Source organism: Oncorhynchus masou, chromosome 15 (genome assembly GCF_036934945.1).
Source record: "Oncorhynchus masou masou isolate Uvic2021 chromosome 15, UVic_Omas_1.1, whole genome shotgun sequence".
Lineage (NCBI taxonomy): Eukaryota > Metazoa > Chordata > Actinopteri > Salmoniformes > Salmonidae > Oncorhynchus > Oncorhynchus masou.
The window spans coordinates 13,348,916-13,371,444 of NC_088226.1; the positions used below are offsets into that span (position 1 = coordinate 13,348,916).

The 22,529-nt window shown below is 41.0% G+C and overlaps 1 protein-coding gene across 8 annotated transcripts; it reads right to left on the reverse strand.

Annotated features, from left to right (window-relative positions):
* Nucleotides 1-4,602: 4,602 nt before the first annotated feature.
* LOC135555676 (transmembrane protein 184B-like) lies at nucleotides 4,603-21,295 on the reverse strand. Of its 8 annotated transcripts, XM_064988328.1 has the most exons (11): nucleotides 20,964-21,295; nucleotides 20,785-20,852; nucleotides 19,718-19,858; nucleotides 17,231-17,458; nucleotides 13,995-14,160; nucleotides 10,982-11,072; nucleotides 10,615-10,690; nucleotides 9,546-9,637; nucleotides 9,166-9,335; nucleotides 8,824-9,030; nucleotides 4,603-6,606 (listed from the first exon to the last, which is right to left on the reverse strand). In XM_064988328.1, exons 4-11 carry the CDS (start codon nucleotides 17,456-17,458, stop codon nucleotides 6,368-6,370), a joined length of 1,269 nt encoding a protein of 422 aa, XP_064844400.1. In that variant the 5' UTR covers nucleotides 19,718-19,858; nucleotides 20,785-20,852; nucleotides 20,964-21,295; the 3' UTR covers nucleotides 4,603-6,367. The 8 variants fall into 8 exon arrangements, with proteins under 8 accessions (XP_064844400.1, XP_064844402.1, XP_064844399.1 ...); XM_064988330.1 differs by lacking the exon at nucleotides 20,785-20,852; XM_064988327.1 differs by lacking the exon at nucleotides 19,718-19,858.
* Between the last annotated feature and the right edge of the window lie 1,234 nt (nucleotides 21,296-22,529).

Genomic DNA, 22,529 nt, shown 5'->3' on the forward strand with positions numbered 1-22,529 from the left:
TTGATTTAACATTGATGACGGCAAATTCACATGCACAAGGCACTGTAATGAAACTGCTAGCAACTCGAGGGCAATGTAGATAAGATGTATTTCTGCCATGGTTGATTGCATCTTCTCTGATATGAGCCATTATAATGCAACGGTAAGGAAATTGGAAAGATGGTTCAGAAAGCAAGTGGGCACTTTTAAATGTTTATCTTGTACGTTTTGCTATATGTTGCCTTTTAGACTGGCGCGGTTAAATTATTGTATGTTCTTCACCTGATTTATATCTATGTTATGTTTTATGTAGGCCTACACATCTTTCCTATATTTGCTCTGTCAGTCCTACAAGCTATTTACCATAAACGCACATAGAACATACATGTTCAATATCCTATGTTCAGCAGATGTACTTATAAATTAGTTTAAAAAAGTTCCATGACATATAAAGTACGCTGCTCCAAATTAGTACTTTGTACAAGTCAACATTCAAATGAGTAAACATGGTGGTGGTGGGTGTAAGAATAACAGTTTTAATACAATGGATGTTATATTTTCACTCACCATCTTCCACCTTGTATCACACAATTGTATGTTAACTTTTTTTTTTAAGTTATCGTGTGGACTTTCACAATGAATGGGATCTCAAGTTTTAATGCACAGCCACGACACGATTAGATGCTAATTTGTCTAGTTTGTGGTAGTTAATGAGGCATGATGATAGTTCTATTATACCGCTTTCTAGCTGAAGGTGAGTGAAAATAAATTAATAATGAGGGAACACTTTGAAGAGAATCTGTACCCTTTGTGACCTTTTATTACTCAGCTACTAGTATGTATTTGATTTGAACTTCAATATTTATTTGATTGATTTTCCATAATTTGTATTTTCAACATCTAAATTATTTGATTTACATTCATTTATTTACATTTTGAGTTAAGGAAATACCCTCCTGTACAAATAATACTTCTTGTTTCTGTTTCGATTGAAAACAAGGAGGTCAATTATTCCTGTAAATAGACGTGTGCTCTGTCTGTTTTTGTACTTTTAAATAAAGATTTTTTCCTCATTAAAGAAAATGGTCTGTTTAACTCCTTGAATGATTTCAAACACTATAGGGTGATTCCTCACAAAACAAGGACAAAAAATACCATGATTTTTGGGCATGTTCATAAATTTGAATCCATAGAAAGGTCCTGTGTGGGAAGGATTGTTGACAAAGCCTAATAGAGAAATAATGAATTAGTGTTGGCATATTTATAACAATTTGGCCTTACCCAGGTCTCCTTTAAAGGTGCTACAAATAGGATTTTCGATTTTTAGAATTTTTGCATCGTCATTTCCGAAAATGTCCATAATATATGTGGCCAATGTAGAAATCGCTGTCATATCCTGGTTTCAAATATTCTACACGTTTTGCTCAATTTCAGTAAGTGTTGTAAGCATTACCAACTGAGAGAATGTGTAAATGGACAAAAAATTATCGCCTTCTGTTGGTGATTTTCAGGATGTGCAGTGATACAAGTAAAAGGAGGGCTATGATTGGTTAAATTTTCTACAGAAAAATTGGTACAGTAGGCAAAAGGTCAACTTTAAAACTGGCAGAGATCCCACTCTGGAAAATTGATATGCCCATAAAGTATAGTATGCTCAATGATATATAGAAATATTTGCATGTTTTCTATATTCATGTTTATATTTTTCAATATTAATAAATTAATGTAAGAAAAATCTAATACTACCCATATATTCAGAGCAAGCAGTAAAGCTTCATTTGACACAAATATTTGCTTTTTGGAGTTGGTATTATTTCTCAATAACGCTTTTAGTTACAAATGTCAACAATCCTTCCCCCAAAGGTCCATTCTATACAGTAGATTAGATTTCCTTTTTTTTTAAATTGACTGGTTAAACGAGAAATCACCCTTTAATCTACAATGAGGTGCTGAGAGAAGGACAGTGTACGTCTATCCATACTCCCAAGTACTTGTATGAGGTGACTACCTCAAGCTCTAAACCCTCAGAGGTAGTAATCACACCTGTGGGGAGAGGGGCATTCTTCTTACCAAACCACATGACCTTTGTTTTGGAGGTGTTACCAAATTAAGGTAAGACAGTAATTCTGCTCATACACTGAACAAAAATACAGTGCATTCGGAAAGTATTCAGGCCTCTTCCCTTTTCCACATTTTGGTACGTTACAGCCTTATTCTAAAATGGATTAAAAAAAAGTAAAAACATCAATCCACACACAATACCCCTTAATGACAAAGCGAAAAAGTTTTTTTGAAATGTTTGCAAACGTATTAAAAATAAACAACTGAAATACCTTATTTACGTGAGTATTCAGACCCTTTGCTCGAAATTGAGCTCAGCTGCATCCTGTTTCCATTGATCGTCTTTAAGATGTTTCTACAACTTGATTGGAGTCCACCTGTGGTAAATTCCATTGATAAGACATGATTTGGAAAGGCACACACCTGTCTATTCAAGGTCCCACAGTTGACAGTGCATACAGCTTCGAGACAGGATTGTGTTGAGGCAAAAATCTGTGGAAGGGTACCAAAAAATGTCAACAGCATTGAAGGTCCCCAAGAAAACAATGGCATCAATCATTCTTAAATGGAAGAAGTTTGGAACCACCAGGACTCTTCCTAGAGCTGGCCGCCTGGCCAAACTGAGCAATCGGGGGAGAAGGACCTTAGTCCGGGAGGTGATCAAGAACCCGAGAGTTAATCTGTGGAGATGGGAGAACCTTCCAGAAGGACAACCATCTCTGCAGCACTCCACCAATCAGGCCTTTATTGTATAGTGGCCAGATGGACACCACCCCTCAGTAAAAGGCACATGACAGCCAGCTTGGAGTTTGCCAAAAGGCACCTCAAGGACTCTCAAACCATGAAAAACAAGATTCTCTGGTCTGATGAAACTAAGATTGAACTCTTTGGCATGAATGCCAAGCGTCACGTCTGGAGGAAACCTGGCACCACCCCTACGGTGAAGCATGGTGGTGGCAGCTTCCTGCTGTGGGGATGTTTTTCAGTGGCAGGGACTGGATACTAGAATTGATCGAGGGAAAGATGAACGGAGCAAAGTACAGAGAGATCCATGATGAAAACCTGCTCCCGAGCGCTCAGGACCTCAGACTGTGGCAAAGGTTTGCCTTCCATTAGGGCAACAACCCTAAGCACAAGGCCAAGACAATGCAAGAGTGGCTTCGGGACAAGTCTCTGAATGTCCTTGAGTGGCCCAGACTTGAACCCGATCTAATATCCCTGGAGAGACCTGAAAATAGCTGTGCAGCAAAGCTCCCCTTCCAACCTGACAGAGCTTGAGAGGATCTGTAGAGAAGAATGTGAGAAACACCCCAAATACAGGTGTGCCAAGCTTGTTGCGTCATACCCAAGAAGAAGCAAGGCTGTAATCGCTTCAAAAGTTGCTTCAATAAAGTACTGAAAAGGGTTTGAATACTTATGTAAATTTGATATTTTGTTCATTTGTTTTGTATAAAAAACACCAGCTGTTTTTGCTTTGCCATGATGGTCTATTGTGTGTAGATTGGTGAGAGAAAAAAACAATTTAATCCATTTAAAAATAAAGCTGTAATTTAACAAAATTAGGAAAAAGTCAAGGGGTCTGAATACTTTCCAAATGCAACATGTAAAATGTTAGTCCCATGTTCCATGAGTTTCGGCAAGGCAGGCACAGGCGGCAGCACAAAAAGCTTAATTCTCTCAAATTTGGTGCACAAATTTGTTTACATCCCTGTTAGTGAGCATTTATCCTTTGCCAAGATAATCCATCGACCTGACAGGTGTGGATAATATCAAGAAGCTGATTAAACAGCATGATCATTACACAGGTGCACCTTGTGCTAGGGACAACAAAAGGCCACTTTAAAATGTGCAGTTTTGCACACAACACAATGCCACATATGTCTCAAGTTGTGAGGGAGCGTGCAATTGGCATGCTTACTGCAGGAATGTCTACCAGAGAATTGAATGTTCATGTCTTTACCATAAACTGCCTCCAGTGTCATTTTAGAGAATTTAGCAGTGCGTCCAACTCGCCTCACAGCCACAACCTCGGACCGTCACACCCAGAGGTACGGGTGCTGAGGAGTATTTCTGTCTGTAATAAAGCCCTTCGGTGGGGGAAAAACTCATTTTGATTGGCTGGACCTGGCTGCACCCCTGCCCAGTCATGTGAAATTCATGGATTAGGGCCTAATATATTTATTTCAATTGATTGATTACCTTATATGAACTGTAACTCAGTCAAATCTTTGAAATTGTTACATGTTGTTTATATTTTTGTTCAGTATACATTGTGAATATGTAAAATATAGAAAAAAATAGATATGCACATCCAACTTATCAGGTGCAGGACAGAAGAACATACCAAAGACAAAGGAATGTGTGCAACTCTGGTATGCTCCCATGGTGATTTAATCAGATGCACAATAAAGACAAAGTTTCAATCAGAGTTGGATCTTCGTCAGATTGACCTGAGTGGCAGACATTCCTTTTTTTCTTGCATATTTGCATATATAAACTACACATTGACACATCCAGGCCAAAACGGGAGGTTGAAAAAAATATTGCAAGAGTCCCGGAACATCTCTTTAATCGTTTATTTTACCTGAGTGCAAAAATGTGACACAACCAAATAAACCAGAATTCAGTAATAGACACTATAGTTACACTACATCTCAGTGATCACTTTATATCCAACTCTACATCTGTTTCTGCTTTCCCAGTAAGCCAGCAATAATTGGCACATGAGGGTATGGAAAAAGTGATTACATTGCACATAATTTCCCTAACTTAAACACAGTTCAAAATGATAGGGTAGATGGTGTCCCTCTATCACAATTTGCCACAAACAGAAACAAAATATATATATTTTCTAATGACATGAAACCAACTTAAATATCATGAAATATCAAACTTATCTGCAGAAATCACTGAAAACACATTGTTAATACTACATAGCTTATTTACAATATAGCAATTTATCAAACTGTCATTAAGGTTAACATAACAGCAAACATGTCTTAAAAATTAAACATCGAGACCAAAGTACACTGCATAATTTAACATTTAAACCAATCAAACAATTGCTGTACAAATGTTATCTTCAGTGAATTGAAAGGAACAATAATACGAACATCAGAAACTATAAAGGTTCTACTCAAACTATTAACAATACTGCAAATGTTTTTTTGTGTGTTACCATTGTAGAGCTCTGCTGAATTATACACTGAAATCCATGCTGAGAAAATTAATGAGAATACCACAACCCTCCAAGTTGGTGGGAGTCGGCCTTATCCTCCAATTTGTCGGTGGCATGTTAGATACAAAGGATTTCAAAGCGCCAAAGTCTAGAGTTTGAAGTTCCTGCTCCAAAGTCAGTTGTCTTTGAAAAAATAATTCAGTTCGTCAGGAGACCCAACAGAGGACTGCTGAGCAAATACTTCAAACACGCAAATGCAAGAGATGGTCCTTGAAGTGTCAGAGGCAGCCATGACGGGCACTATTCCTGGGTTCCCTCCTGAAGTCGTACATTAATCAGCTCCTATTTGAAACTCCCATGAATCAGAGAGAGTGGAGTACATACTTCAGCGGCCAGTGAAGAGCTCAGTCACTGCTACGATAGAGACCGAACCAGGATCAGGGAAAAGACCAAAATAAAAATTGCATCACTACCTGCCATGTCTGAAACGGCTCAGCAGACAGGCTATTTTCCCATAGTATCATGACTAGCAGAAACAAAAGGCATCTCATAAGGTTATTCAAATCTTCATTTCGGTCCCATTCTTGATCTTTCCTGCAATAATTATTCATTAAATTAACTGTCCAGTGAAAATCTCACTTTTAAAAGTTCATACTCTGTTAACTCGTACCCAAATAATATTGTGTCGAAAGCATCAGCTGGAGAAAAACACTTCAAAAACCTCACCTCAAACTTGTATTTCAAACAGACCGTTTAAAACATTCTTGCTATTTCATAGATGATGTCATCCTCCTCAGCTGGCCAATCAGCTATCTACTCACATTAATATTTTTATCTCACCATTCTATTGTTGGGGTACGCCGACACCATTCCAACACAGAAAAACTGCATTCATAAACATTTTTGGAAGGAAAACTTTCACAAATTTTGTAATGAATTATATATAGATCATATTTCATAGAAACACTGGACAGTTACTTTAAAACCAGGACTAAAGTAAAGAGTTCATCTTAAGAAATGAAATGAAAGAAGATGAAAATAAACCACACAGACAGATGCCAGGTCTGACAGTGGGATATGCTGTGCCAGTGTTGTCCTGGGTGTGGTGAGGAAACAAAGACATGGACACTCATGGTGGTGGGCGACTCCTTAGAATTCATCATCAGAGATAATCAGCAGGACTTTGTCAGATTTCTTGGAGCTCTTGCTGCTGCCGCCTGTGCCTGCCTTGCCGTTGTTCTGGCTGGGCTGTACCACCTCCTGGGTGGACTGCTGGGTGTACTGCTGGTAGGCTGGGGAGAAGTTGTGGATGGCATCCTGGACCATGTCCCCAGGGTTCATCGTCTCCTTCAGACCACTGGAGATGCTCTGCATGGGGGCGATGTTGTCTAGAAGTACAGAAGACACATTTTGACATGGTCATTAAAACTTGTTTATAGGACATAACTTTGATCTGAATATCAAACCATAGAAAATACAAAATACAACATGAGAAATACAAGAGTAGTTACGCTTATGAAAACTAAATTCATCCATTTTTGAAGACAAGGTGCTGACAGACTCATTAGGAAAAACTCCCTCGTCCAGAATCACAGTTGATACGAATCTCACTCATGCAAACTCATTGGTTTTAAGACTGCTCAGTCCTTGTGCCCAGTGTTCCACCACATGAGGACCTCTTGTTAGTGTTCCTCTATTCTGTGTTGATGGATGAGAGCATAGAGAAAGATGACAGGGGGTCTGCAGCAATTTAGTGGGAGTGAGGAAGATGCTTCCTCTCCTCCGTCTACCTTCCCAGCCACTTCCCTGACTGAGCCCCTCCAGCTGTGGGCCAGGCTGATACTTGACCCTATAATACCAGGGTGTCTCATCCAACGTCCCGGGAGCAGTCCGGTGCAGACAGAACCAATGCAGCCTTCTGTTTCAGGGTCAGCGACAGTGCAGTCTAGGCCAGGTCTCTGGAGGGAAGGTGGCACGGCGGAGGGTTCCGCTGTGCTTCAGGGTCAGAGTAGTGGTTAGGCATGCTCTCCTGATCTTCTCCTCACAGCTGGCCTGTGTTGCAACTAGGGCTGGGGCTGGCCTCAGTCAGGGTTGGAGGAGGACAGCCTGGAGGTATATAAGCCTCACAAATCTCCACAGGCATTGAAAACACCACACATTAATGACCTTCTGACACTTTGCAGCCCAGGGAGGGTTGGATGGGGCTGTGACTACAACTCTCAGCAGCAATATCAAAAGGCTAGACTCGTCTTAATGGGAATCTTTCTGGTTCAGGTAATATTTATGCAGTCCAGTCACATACTATAGCACTGAATTATGACCTTTGAATTGGTGCTTTGGTAGAAAATAACAACTCAGTGGGGCATATAAGAAATGTAGCCCCAACACCATGCGTCCCTTTGAGAGGGAAAATTAACTTTCAAAACCATACTTTTGGAAACTCCTCAGAGAATAGTCTGGCTTCAGCTGCATTTCATTTACAAGTTTAGACCACAATAAAAATCTAATTTGCTGCTTAACTTTCTGCAGCTACATTACCATTAGTTTTAAATGAATAGCAACTACAGCAAATTAATAATACATTTTGTACGGGAGCACGAAGAAGGCCGAGCATGGGAGAAATCACTATTCATTTTGTCACAAGGTTCTTTTGATCACTTGGCAACATGAAGAGAACACTTTTACCGGTCAAATGTAATGGACGTGGAAACATTTCACACTTAATCAGCATTCAGCGATTCCGTTTCTTTCTGCACGTCTGTCTCCTATAGCCCAAGGCCTCAGCAGGACTGCTGTTGCAGGAGGTAACAAGCTGAGATGATTGATATCTCCGCAGAAGGCTTTTCCCTTGGTCTCCATTTGTCTTCTGCTCATGTGAAAGTTATTGACGTCAGAGCGGTACTGCTAGTTCCTGCGATTAAGCGTATAGTGGCGTATAGTGGCTATGAAATGCTCTTTCTCTAGTGTGCTGTGCTAGCAACCTTCCTGTGAGCCATGAGTAATGATGAACACCCTGAAGACCATTCCTCTGCTGACCTCTGGCCTGCCTGGTTCACACTGTTCACTCTTGCCATGTCTCTCTGACCCGTTTCCCATTCCCTGTTTACAGCCAGGGAATGGGACAGAAAACTGCATTGTCACCTACAGGTAACTTCCAAAATTAAGGAAACACTTGAGTAAATGGGGGATACAAAGTATATTGAAAGCAGCTGCTTCCACACAGGTGTGGTTCCTGAGATAATTAATAAATTAACATCCCATTATTTTGTCTACCATGGCTCGGTGACTTTGAAAAAGGGGTCTCAGAGGAGCATAAGGGGTTTAAAGTGTGTGTGTGGGGTCACCAGATCGCAACCCAATTGAACACTTAAGGGGAATTCTGCAGCAGACATATGAGGAGCCATATGTTTGGAACATTGAATTGCAAAGAAATCACTGTATCGAATCGCAATACATACAGAATTGTGAGAATTGCAATACATATCGTATCGGCACCCAAGTATGGTGGTAATATCGTGTCCGGCAATTCCCAGCCCTCCTGATGACCATTTCATCAGCTCCAACAGATACCTCCCCTCTTTACGGACGTGTTGAAGTGCAGTTACCGTGTGTCCCTGGTAGATCGTTCTTCTTCTCCTGGTACACGGTGCAGGTGAAGGCGTAGCGCAGGGCGATAGCAGCGAAGAACATCTCGATGCAGGTGATGAAGTTCTGCCAGCCTGCTGCCACAGTGCCGGCCCCCACCTCCTGGCCGTCGATAAACAGGGCGTTAGGGATGACCCCACAGCGCTCCAGGATGGCCAGCAACATACCTAAACGACAAAAAGACAACACCTTCACGTGCTACTCCAGTCTAATGTATCAATTACAATGTATTTTGTAGACTTTTCCAACCCCATCAGGGTTTGAATCTGTTGATATTAAGTCAAGGTAAGGGACCAACGCACCCTGCCAGAAGGACAGGAAGATGACAGATTTGATGGTGAGGAATTTGAGCACGGGTTCATAAGGCCTCAGCAGGTCACTGGTAGCGAAGAAGAAGAGGAAGAGCGCGTACAGGGCCAGGCTGACAGAGATGTTGTAGATGATGGTGATGTAGAGGTATCCTCCATTCACACTGCAGATGGGAACAGGATCAATACAGACGTTAGTAGGGACCTATGTACATTCAGTTTCTGAATTTCCATCCAAATGGAATACTCATATAGTAAATATCAATGTCTAATAGATTCATGTGAAATGTAAATAGCAGAAAAAACCACAATGAGTAGTGCGAGCATGCGAAGGGAAGTTGAATGGGTGAAATGGAATGAAAGGTTGTGCTCACTTAAAGTCTCCATCATGATATTTGCCAAAGGCCTGCAGGAGGATGGTGATGACGGCCATGATGGGTTTGACGACACAGAACTGAAGAGTGGCCTGCATGACATCAATACAGAATGTGACATGCATTGAACACAGAAACAAAACCAGGAACGATGCAGGTGACAACTACTTCATGCTGGTTATTGGGTTTGAAAGGTAGCCAACTGTACGTCTTCAAACACTGAGTAATCTATGAAATGAATGAACATTTTGTGGAAATTGTGTGTCTATCAATTTGCAATGTATGATATAACATGTTAAAAATCTCAAACATATGCATGTATTGACATTATGCCAAAACAATGTACTGTCTGAAGTAATGTTAAAGTACACTAAGGGGCATGTGATTGAGTTTCAAGGGTCAGTAGTTTTCCTTACTGGGGCTACCTGCAGACCTTTAAATGGGAAATGATATAGCAACTTTAGGACAGGCTGGTGCTTTTGGATTAGAGGTCCTCCTCTTGAAACCCGGAGTAATCTCTAAATGCAGTTATTGATCCCATTCCCTCCAACTTGTCGTCTCACAGAGCAGATATAGTTCTATCCCTTTCAACTCTGCTACCGGAGGGAAGAGAACAGCAAGGTTGTGCTTTGAAACCACCCCACGTAGGAGTCCAGCCAGAACATGCCAAGTGTTAATCAGCTCCATTTTCTGGACATCTATTCACTGTTCTGAGGACATACCTTTCAGATCCAATTGCCATCAGGGTAAGACTCAGAGCACAGACTGCATCCCCAAGACACTATGGGGACAGTCTCAAGCTGACAGCTCATGTTATTTATCTGTGCTTATTACAGAGCTGCTTTTACCTGTTCTCAGATTGCTTTCATTTTCCTTTTTAACCAGTCAACCTTATCTTCTAAAAAGTGGACAGCCAATTATAATGGCTGTCATTTCGCAATAGAGGAGCGATCTTGCTTTTTTTTTTAAAGTTCAATGAGGTGACATTAAAATAACAAATCACAATTTCTTATTTCCATATTTTCAGAGTGCTTTCATCACCCAAGCAGGGAGGGAGATGGAAACTCACCTGTTTACAGAATCGTAAAAAGCCAATAGAGTAGCTTATTCCACTTAAGCAGCAGGTACCATACATACAGCTCGACCTGGGAATGATAGAACATGTGTGGTCACAAATGTATCCTTTGAATGTGTACGAGATTTAAAGACATCATTCTAGTGTCCAAAATACAAGACAGCATTATCCTTGAAGTCAGACTACCTTAAAACAAGATCAAGAAGTTCATTCGAGGAAATGACAGACTGACCATGGGTGACTGCAAGACTTGCAATATGAACTGAAAAATCCACAACATTCTGGGTGGGTTTTATGAAAGCTACTTGCATAGCGTGTAGTATGAGACCATGGTATGGGGGATGGGACTGGGAGCACTCACTCAATGGACTTCCCTCGGATCTCGGACATGATGGCACTCTCTCCCCCGAGGTACTCAAAGGACAGGCTCAGGAAGTTGTAAATCACAAATGCTGTCACGGAGAGAAGGGACAAAGTCACTTACATACATTCCTGTACATTATGATGGAATGTTGTTTACAACACTGATTCTAGGCTTTGCAAGTGGGGGTCATTTTCAAAAACAACAATTCAACGTCACGGGTCAGTCCGTTTGAAAGTGGAATCCGTAGTAGAGGGAAACAGAACCACTGGCCGCTCCACCACCACAGCTATTGTTTTTGTTGCTGAGCAGAGGAGCGCCGTGCAGCATGGTAAAACATTTTTGCAGTAGATATTGTGCTCTTCCGCACGTTCAATGATGTTGTAATATCACAAACAAACAGATGTGGCTGTTTCACCATTAACTCTTTACACTGGTGGGAATTAGCCTACATGGATAGGGCTACATTTCTTTCAGGAGAAATATGAAATGCATAACCATGGTAGCAATTAAAAAGGGAACAGTTTAGAGATAAAGGGGAAATTATTACACCAAAAGGTGAGGACACAACAGTTCACATAACGACGCTGAATCCAAAAGATGACACTGTTGATTTTATGTGCATTTTACATTTACTGTACTTTTCACCGCATCTGTTGATTCCGAAATCAGAAAATACTCTTGATACATTCAGTAACATGATGAGAATATTCCCTGGAAAATGTGGGGTAGGCGCAACATAAGAAAAAAAAATGACAAGGGTTTGAGTGAGAGGTGGCTACACACCTCTCCAAAGTGTGCACAAGTCATTTCAACGCACGTTTATGACTAAAAGAAGAGTCTTCCACTGTAAATGTGCTTTTCGCTCTCCTAGCTGTTCCGTTGAGGAATTAGAGCAAGCATACTTTTAGTTATTTTGTTTGGAACACAACCCTGCCATCACTCAATTACTGTTGTCGTTTACGCAATCCAAAAACTGACCATTACAAATCACAATCTGGGTCAGGTGGGCATCATTTGAAAGCCTGTTCTTTTGCCAACATGACTAGCTAAGTTATAAAATATCATCTTACAGTGTTAGGATTTCACAATGCAATACAGGAAAACAGATCATAATTGTTGTGCATAGAAAGGAGTCATGACTGCATTCAGGTGCGTGTGCCACAGGGGAGTTTTCGTCACCATAGACAAACATAGGCTCGTTCTGTTCACAATAACCCTGGGTGTGTCATCATCTCAACATGTACATTAAACATAGTGATTGATCATAAACGTCAACACTGTATAGGACATGAGTTTTATGCTATGAAAATGTGAAGTGCACATTTGGATGGGTGTTTGGCCTGCTTGTATGACATCAAAGCAGTGTTTATTATAATCCTCAACTTCTCATATTTCAAAATACATAGTTCTCTTAATTTACTGCACTTCCCTCACTCAGACAACAAAACATTTGCTAAAGTCGTCCAATTCGCGGGAGGGATGGGAGTGACACCGCCTGGGTGCTCACGTTCAGCATGGATGTCGGAACCCATGTTAGCATGTTACTGCACAGCCAATGCCTTCCAATTATGGCCGTTTATTGGTGCCCAAATCTGCCATTTCAACCCGTATATGGGTACGAGTGTAAAGGGCTACCGATTCCAGCTAATCTCAGTAAATATTCATGTTCTGTCTATATAAATCATTCCTCATAAACATGGATTTTAAAGATAATTTGTCAATCTGTGAGCATTCTGCGCTACAGGTAATATTGTGGCCCAGATTGTGATGATAGCACTGTAGAGATCTTACGTCCTAATTTAGAAGCTGTGGAAACTGAAATTATACTTTGGTGAGAGGGTTTCACTTTACAATAATCATATTTTTTACCAATCAATGTTTTCTCCCCACCACTAAGAGGCTTGGGATGGGTCTCTGTCCTTCAAATCCTTGGTTGCCATTTCAGAAGAGGTTTAAAAAAAAGCAAATGCAAGTTACACTCTCAAGTATCAGGGCACAGAGTTTCACACAGTGCTTTAGCCCTGGCCATGCTGACTCAATGCAATGCAACAGTTACCCTGCTTTCAGATGCTGATTTTAGAGAGCAATCTCCACCACCAATCATAAACTTGTCTCAAACACTAAATTCATCTGGTCAATAATGTATGTGAAATACTAATAGTTTTGTCCATATTTTTTTTATTTTTTTTACCTTTATTTAACCAGGCAAGTCAGTTAAGAACAAATTCTTATTTTCAATGACGACCTTGGAACAGTGGGTTAACTGCCTGTTCAGGGGCAGAACGACAGATTTGTACCTTGTCAGCTCGGGGGTTGGAACTTGCAACCTTCCGGTTACTAGTCCAACGCTCTAACCACTAGGCTACCCTGCCGTATCAAATGACACTTAAACAATTCTGCATGTGATTCACCTCTGCCATTGTTAAAGTACTACAGTCTTTTCTTATTGCTTCGGTATATAATGACTATTAAAGAAAGGCTTTTCAGAGGAAAATTCGTGAGACATTAATAATTCAATGTGAAGAATAGCGGAAGATATGAGGAAGATGGACATTTCCTTTATGGTTGAATTAAAAACAACTCTTAACTAGTTTAGTTTGGATTAGAATGATCTCAACTAAAGTACATCCCTTTTCCACCTTTTGCAAAAAAATAGAATACAAAAACCACTAAGCCTAAGAGGAAAAAAGACAGGTCTGAAAGTCTACACGCCCTGGAAACAGAACACCACGAACAATAAGACCTCTCTGCCCATAGGGCGGCACTGACAGGTGAGGAAAAACAGGTTGGGCCAGTCCGTTTTAACTTCAATCCTTCTAGCCATAAAATGTTTTTTTTTCAGAACTCATAATAGCTCTAAATGTCATTACTGGCCAGACAGAACTCGCCCGGTGTCTGACTACTGCCGCCTGTACAGGTGCTTATAGAGTAAACCGCCGTCAAGGCACTGGCTGAGATATGAGGCAACAGCGAAAGGGAGGAGAAGGGTGGGGTGGTTGGTTTACCGTACCTTCATAACAGTCTCGGACGGAGTCAAAGTAGACATAGTACTGGTCGTTGCTGATGAAGAGCAGGCTGAGCCAGGAGTCGAACGCATAGATTGGCACGATGAAAAGAATGCGAATGATGTAGCGCTGCTCGTTAGGGACCGTGTAGGACCTCAGGTGTGTGTAGATCTGGAAAAGGAACATAGAAACAAAACAAAAATAGTTATTAAAATAACAAGAGCACTGACTAGGCAAAAATGCATTGAGGTATTCAAATCCCAGTTTCAGCCCCTAGACCAACCATTGTGAATAATTGAGCTAAACCTGACGAGCAGTATTAGGGGGCCAGTGCTTCAGAGATGGGTTCTTATGAATAAACGGCACTTCCTTGGAACCCTCTCAAGGCATGATTTGGCTATCACACAGGGCCCAACAGGCTTTAGAAGGACAGCATTACAGCATTGACTAAAATATATAAAAAAGGACCGTGTCTGTAGGTTTGGGGTCGAGAGGTAAGAAAAAGATAGAGGAGGTTAAAAATGAAAACCCAGAATGATAACACTGCATAATTGGGGTAACAAGGTGAGCGGGATGAATTTCTGCTGATCAAGGCAAACGCTTGACTGAAAAGTGAACGTCTGTGTTATAGGATCAACTCTCCTAGAGATGTGTTAGACAGACGTTTTTACACTTGGGAGGGAGAACAGAAAGAAGTAGAGGGGTGCACAGCTTCAAAACTTGTGTCTCAGACGGTTGAATTTGATTGAACTCTTCAATTTCACTGAATCATTTAAAAAACATAATGCAGTATGTGAATGCTAAATGGTGTAGCATGATTCCCTATTCTAGGAGCCAACATTTTTCAGAATTGGAGTCAAGGCCATGGGGTGAAGGAAAGTTCAGAGCATCCATTACATAATTCAGTTTGTGAAGCACATAATCAACTACATATTTTCAGGGGCAAATGCCAAAGGAAACTAAAAGCAATGGTCAGAGTTGAGTATTGCAGTTTGATCCATTTCAAGTGGTGCACCATGGCATTTCTTGACTTCAGGTCCACTTACACAGACTCATGCAACATGATTAAATGGCCATTAGAGGTGGCACATTAGAGGCTGGCCAATGCCAGGGCGTGATGCATGGGGCTCTCCTGAGAAGTGAAGCAGGCTGCAGACTGATGCCCTCCATTTCCCCTGAATGGCTGGTGGAAAGACTGCGGTCCTCCAGGCTCCATAATGCTGAGCTGACAGGCAGACAGACAGAGCTGTGCCCTGGGTAATGACTCTGCTCTAGCCTGACTCAGACTCAATACCCGTCTTCCTTAGTTGAGCAGTAACCCAAGTCCATCCCCCAGCTAATTTCAGTTGGTCTGTGAAAGGCGTATAACTCTACCTCATATCACTCCCCAGCCAGCCCCTGGCACTGACAGCTGTGACACACCAAACGTCCATGTTGGAATGAGAAAGTGTGTGGAGTGTCTCGCGTTTATACCAAGCAGTGTCCGTGAGAAAGTGAGAGGGGCGCACACTGAGCCTGACAGCTCTATACAGAACACCCAGACAGACCCTCCTCTCTCCCTGACAAGCTGCCCCGGGAAGTGGGAGGTCTGAACAGTGTAGTGTGTCAGAGAACATCAGTAACACTGCATAGCACTGTAACACCTGGTGCTTTGGACCACAGTGAGCAGACTGGGATATCAAAGATCAGCATCGACCAGCATACAGTGTTAGTATGCAGAATTGGGAGAGGAGGAGAACTCTCCAGAGACAGTCTTATGGAGGAAAATCTGATGATACACCAGAATCAGCCAACAATCCTGTTGGGAAGTCTGTTTTTAATCTCCTTGCGTGCTTGCCTCATGCAACCCTGCAACTAACTCACGGGCCACATATGTTCATATCTGGCCTGCTTCGATGGGGAGTGGATGGGAAAACAAAGTACTCCAAAACTAAAACAGATGGACGGAACGGGAGACTCCATGGAATGCCAAATTGACAGTATTTTTTGCGTGTTGTGAAAAAAACACATCTAATTAAAAAATTGTATAACTCCTTTTATGAACAACTTCAATTTTATAAGACATGTTAAATCTAGTAAAAAAAAAGGGTATGCTCGCTATACCAGAGGTATGCCTACTTCTGATTGATGTATTTTCAGTAATAAAGTATGAGCTGATGATAATGTGAAACGTATCAGAAATGTTGCAACCAGCGTATAGAAAAGGTCAGCACATAAACCCTGGGGACAATAATACCATCATATTCCTATCTAGAAATATCGTGATCATCTAAATCTCCAACCAGAGCCAACACAGTGGGACTCCCTGGGGGCTTCCTGTCTATACAGCCGCTAAAGGTTGGATGGACCCATTCTCAGCAGCACTCAGGTTTATCGGTTCATCAGCACAATATGAGAAGAGACGCCTCGCTCCCCAATGCTGAGCAGCATAAAACACACGGGTCCTTCGCTGATTGCAACTCGCAAAACGTGATCCTCTCCTTTTATTACGTCGCTGGAAATGTGACCTCGACAACACCTGCACATCTCTGCTGATAATGCATGCCATTCAAATGTCCACCCTCTCTGGAGTTGATGAAACCGCAGTCTGGTGATCAGTATCACCATCGTCTCCACTGAAAGATTACAGCAAGAGACTGAGTAAATAGCAATAACTGAAGAAAAAACACCCTTCAGTAAGCCTACAATGAATGTGAATATAATCATGGATAGGCCTTATTATACATGGTTAAAGTTATATAACTGCCCTGCCCAGCCATTTGATCGATGACGGCTCTGTTTGCATTGTGTTGTTATCAGTGGTAGTCACGGTCAACGGAAGTGCCCGCAAACAGCAACACTAATGGATCACCTAGTAACAATTAAGAAACAATGACACACTATGTACAAACCGTCACTTTACAGATAGGAGCTAATTAACTTTCACACTCAGCCTTGCCTCTCAATGATGGAGACGCCGAGGAGAAAGTAGGTCTGGTCAACACCTGATACTGGATCAAATGTAGAAGTGAAAAACACAAAACAAAATGTATTGTCTGGCTGGAGTCTTCGCCCTCTGGTAAGGGTGTAGGCAACCCACAACACCTTCCTAGCTCCCATTACATATTTGCATTTGTTTGCCTAAAAGCTGAGTGATACTGACAACGCCTGGAGCCATGCTTTTAACTTGCCACTGATTTTGTTCACTAGATTCACATCAAAACGAGTACAGAGGCAGAAAACTGATAAAAATGTAACCTACCTGGTGGCAAGTGAGGAGCAGTGCTGACCAGACAAAGATCCCCGACAGAGCTTGAGCAGCAGTCGTATTCAAGAAGATATCGTGTGCCACAATAGTCCCATTCCCTGTTTGAATTATTGTCATGTTGGATATGTCTGACTTGTTAAGAACTGGAGACGCGAAACGTATGAGAGACTCATTTTGGGGGACCTCCGAGGTCATCGCCATCTCCTCTGAGGTGCTGTTCATCTGAAACAATAAAAAGTGTTGTTTGGGTAAATGAGGAAGCTTTAGGCCAGGGATAGTCAAATACATTCAGCCGCGGGCCAATTTTTCTTGAGTGGATAGTCAGGGGGTCAGAACATAATGACAAATCATTTCTAGACTTCAAATTAACCGCAAGAAGCCTAAACAGATACAATATTTGACTAAAACATAAATCATTTCAAACCTTGCTAACATTTGAAAATGATCACATATCACTTGGAGCTGATTTGCAGGTGTTTCTACAGTCTTATGTCCCCCCCCCAAAAAAAAACTATATATACACAGTGCATTCAGAAAGTATTCAGACCCTCTCCTTTTTCCACATTTTGTTACGTTACAGCCGTATTCCAAAATGGATTAAAAAAAATATAACAATCATCAATCTACACACAATACCCCATAATGACAAAGTGAAAACATTTTTTTTTATGTTTGCAAATGTATAAAAAATAAAACTGAAATTCCTTATTTACGTGAGTATTCAGACTATTTCCTATGAGACTATAATTATTTTTTAACCTTTATTTAACTAGGCAAGTCATTTAAGAACACATTCTTATTTTCAATGCCTAGGAACAGTGGGTTAATTGCCTGTACAGGGGCAGAAGGACAGATTTGTACCTTGTCAGCTCAGGGGTTTGAACTTGCAACCTTCCGGTTACTAGTCCAACCCTCTAACCACTAGGCTACCCTGCCGCCCCAGGGTTGAACTCAGGTGCATCCTGATTCCATTGATCATCCTCCAGCCCAGCTGTGGTAAATTCAATTGATTGGACATGATTTGGAAAAGGCACACAACTGTCTATATAAGGTCCCACAGATGACAGTGCACGTCAGAGCAAAAACCAAGCCATGAGGTCGAAGGAACTGTCCATAGCGCTCCGAGACAGGATTGTGTTGAGGCACACATTTACTTAAAGTACTGAGAATACAGTCTGAGTCAGGGGTCTGTTACTTGAACTCTGGGAAGCATTTATTTGGGCTGCAATTTCTGAGGCTGGTAACTCTAATGAACTTATCCTCTGCAGCAGAGGTAACTCTGGGTCTTCCTTTCCTGTGGCGGTCCTCATGAGAGCCAGTTTAATCATCGCACTTGAATAAACATTCAACATTTTTGAAATTTTCCAGATTGACTGACCATGTCTTAAAGTAATGATGGACTGGCATTTCTCTTTACTCATTTGAGCTCTTCTTGCCATAATATGGACTTGGTATTTTACCAAATAGAGCTATCTTCTGTATACCACCCCTACCTAGTAACAACACAACTGATTGGCTCAAATGCATTAAGAAGGAAAGAAATTCCACAAATTAACTTTTAACAAGGCACACCTGTTCATTGAAATGCATTCCAGGTGACTGCCTCATGAAGCTGGTTGAAACAATGCCAAGAGTGTGCAAAGCTCTCATCAAGGCAAAGGGTGGCTACTTTGAAGAATCTAAAAAATATTTTGATTTGTTTAACACTTTTGTTTACTACATGATTCCATATGTGTTATTTCATAGTTAATATCTTCACTATTATTCTACAATGTAAAAAAAAGAACCTTGAATGAGTAGGCATCCAAACTTTTGACTGGTACTATATATATAAATATAAATGCAACATGTAAAGTGTTGGCCCGATGTTTCATGAGCTGAAATAAAAGATCCCCCCAAAATTTCCATACACACAAAAAGCTTATTTCTCTAAAATTGTGTGCATATTTGTTTCCATCCCTGTTAGTGAGCATTTCTCCTTTGACAAGATAATCCATCCACCTGACAGGTGTGGCATATCAAGAAGCTAATTCAACAGCAAAACACAGGTGCACCTTGTGCTGGGGACAATAAAAAGCCACAAAATGTAGTTGTCACACAAAACAATTCCACAGATGTCTCAAGTTGAGGGAGCGTGCAGTTGGCATGCTGACTGCAGAAATGTCTACTAGAGCTGTTGCCAGAGAATGTAATGTTCATTTTTCTACCATAAGCCAACTCCAACATTGTTTTATTAAAGAATTTGGCCTCAAAAACGCAGAACACGTGTAACCACGCCAGTCCAGCGTCTCTGCATCCAGCTTCTTCATCTATGGAATTGTCAGGACAGCTGATGAAATTGTGGGTTTGCATAACTGAAGAATTGATGCAGAAACTGTCAGAAACCGTCTCAGGGAAGCTCACCTGCATGCTCGTCGTCCTCACCAGGGTCTTGACCTGCCTGCAGTTGGCAAATGCTCACCTTTGATGGCAAATGCTCACCTTTGATGGCCACTGGCACGCTGGAGAAGCGTGCTCTACATGGATGAATCCAGGTGTACCGGGCAGATGGCAAACAGCGTGTATGGCGTTGTGTGGACGAGTGGTTTGCTGGTGTCAATGTTGTGAACAGAGTGCCCCATGCTGGCGGTGGTGTTAGAGATCACAGATAGAAACACAGAAACGGTGGGGGGCCAAATAAATTATTTGGCCAGTGGCTGCCAGTTGGGGAACCCTGCTCTAGGCTCAATTGTGGAAAAAGTATGCAATTATCATACTTGAGTAAAAGTAAATATACTTCAATAGAAAATGACTCAAGTAAGAGTGAAAGTCACCCAGTAAAATAGTACTTAAGTAAAAGTCAAAGTATAAATAATTTCAAATTCCTTCTATTAAGTAAACCAGAAGGCACCCACCAAAAACACTACTTAAATTGTACTTTAAAGTCTTTTTACATCACTGTCTAGGCTACATACATATAGGAAATCATATTTTAAATGTCCTAAACATTTGCATGACAATCAGCTGCTGGTTTATGAAAAAGCGTAGGTTCTATGAGCTGTTAACTTCTTAATAACATAACAAAAACTATAAGATCACAACTGCAGTATAACATACCATAAAAACACTAGCAGATCAGCTCCATGTGATTTTCATTTGGGAACTCTGTTCCAAAATGTTCCACGCATAATAGAGAGATATATTTGATCGTATACAAATGTGGACAAGGGTTGAAATGATTATGTTTTAGGCTTCTTGCGGTCAATGTGGTATCTAAAAATTATTTATAATTATGTTCCGGTGTTCTGACAGAGGGGGAATTTTCGGCACAACACCCGCCCATGACCACCCGCTCAAGAAAAAAATCGTCCCTCGGCTGAATCTACAGTAGTTGATGATCCCTGTGATAGGCCGATGTGAATTATCAAGAAAAAAACAACCGTAACCTTAATAATCTGTCTGAGAAACCTGTTGCATGGGCAAGTCATAGCCTACACGCCTATGTCCAAACAAATATTTGTAATTACTTAGTTATATGTAGGCTACATAGGTAAAATACTGAGGTTTACCTTAGCTGTCTGTAGATTCGATGGCGTTAACCTAACGTTACTGGAGTATCCACTTTGAGCGAAATAAACTTCAAATAGAACGGGTAGGTATAAATCGTGACCTTTCTCAAAAATACATTTGGAATGGAACAATTAATAGATATAAAGATGATTTAGCTGATGTTATCAAATACCATTACCAGTGAGCTTGCTGAGAAATGGCTTCCTTTCAAAAGGTACGAACGAAGGATTCAATACTTCCTTGTTGTGAAGACAGGTGTAATGGGAGTTCGAAGTCCACAGAGCCGGTGAAGGTTGAAATGACTCAGTCAGTGTAGGTTATTCGAATAAAGAAGGATGTAGGCCTATGTTTTAATTAATTTTCTAATAAAAGCGACACAGATAATACCGAATATAAACTCTCTGGACTATTGCCCCTTCTCAATAAACTGCAACATCAGCGATTTATTAATTGCGCTGTTTCTGTTTCAAAACGTTTCGTCGCAACAGAAACCGTTTAAGCCAAATGAAAATGTTTTGCAACGATAACGAGTTTCAATTGGACAGATTCAGATAGGTCCCTCCCAATTTCCGTCCTTTCGCTGTTTGCTTCCGTTTGGTTCTTACACGGTAAACGGTTTCCGTTGCCAGACTCATGAATACACCCCAGGTAAACACTCAGGTGGAACATGGACGTAGAAGCGGTCATCGTCATGTGACATAACCATAGGCCAAGTAGAATATACACTCTTTGCATGTCCATCCAGTCGTGTGTGTGCAATAAGTGAGAACTTTGTGGATACATGTGTCTGTGGTTGAAGCCAGTTGGACATACTGCCAAATTCTCTTGGATTAATTTTTTTTTATTTCAGCTCATGAAACACGGGACCAACACTTTACACTGAAATAATATATAAACGCAACATGTAAGGTGTTGTTACCATGTTTAAGGAGCTGACGAAAAAAAGTCTTGAAATGCTCAATACCCACAAAAAGCTTATATCTCTTAAATTTTGGGCACAACCCTGTTATTGAGCATTTCTCCTTTGCCAAAGTGTGACATATCAAGAAGCTGATTAAACAGCATGATCATTACACAGGTGTACCTTGTGCTGGGGACAATAAAAAGGCCACTTTAAAATGTGCACACAACACAATGCAACAGATGTCTCAAGTTGAGGGAGTGTGCAATTGGCATGTTGACAGCAGGAATGTCCACCAGAGCTGTTGCCTGTAATAAAGCCATTTTGTGGGGGAAAACTAATGCCCAACCAGGCCCAAACACGGCTGTATTCCTGCCCAGTCATATATGAAATCCATAGATGAGAGCCCAATGAATTTATTTCAATTGACTGATTTCCCTATATTAACTGTAACTCAGTAAAATCTTTTGAAATTGTTGAGTGTTGTGTTTATATTGTTGTTCTATTTACATGCAGTTGAAGTCGGAGGTTTACATACACTTAGGTTGGAGTCATTAAAACTCGTTTTCAACCACTCCACAAACTAGTTTTGGCAAGTCAGTTAGGACATCTACTTTGTGCATGACACAAGTCATTTTTCCAACAATTGTTTACAGACAGATTATATCACTTATAATTCAATGTATCACAATTCCAGTGGGTCAGAAGTTTACATACACAAAGTTGACTGTGCCTTTAAACAGCTTGGAGAATTCCAGAAAATGATGTCATGGCTTTAGAAGCTTCTGATAGGCCAATTGACATCATTTGAGTCAATTGGAGGTGTACCTGTGGATGTATTTC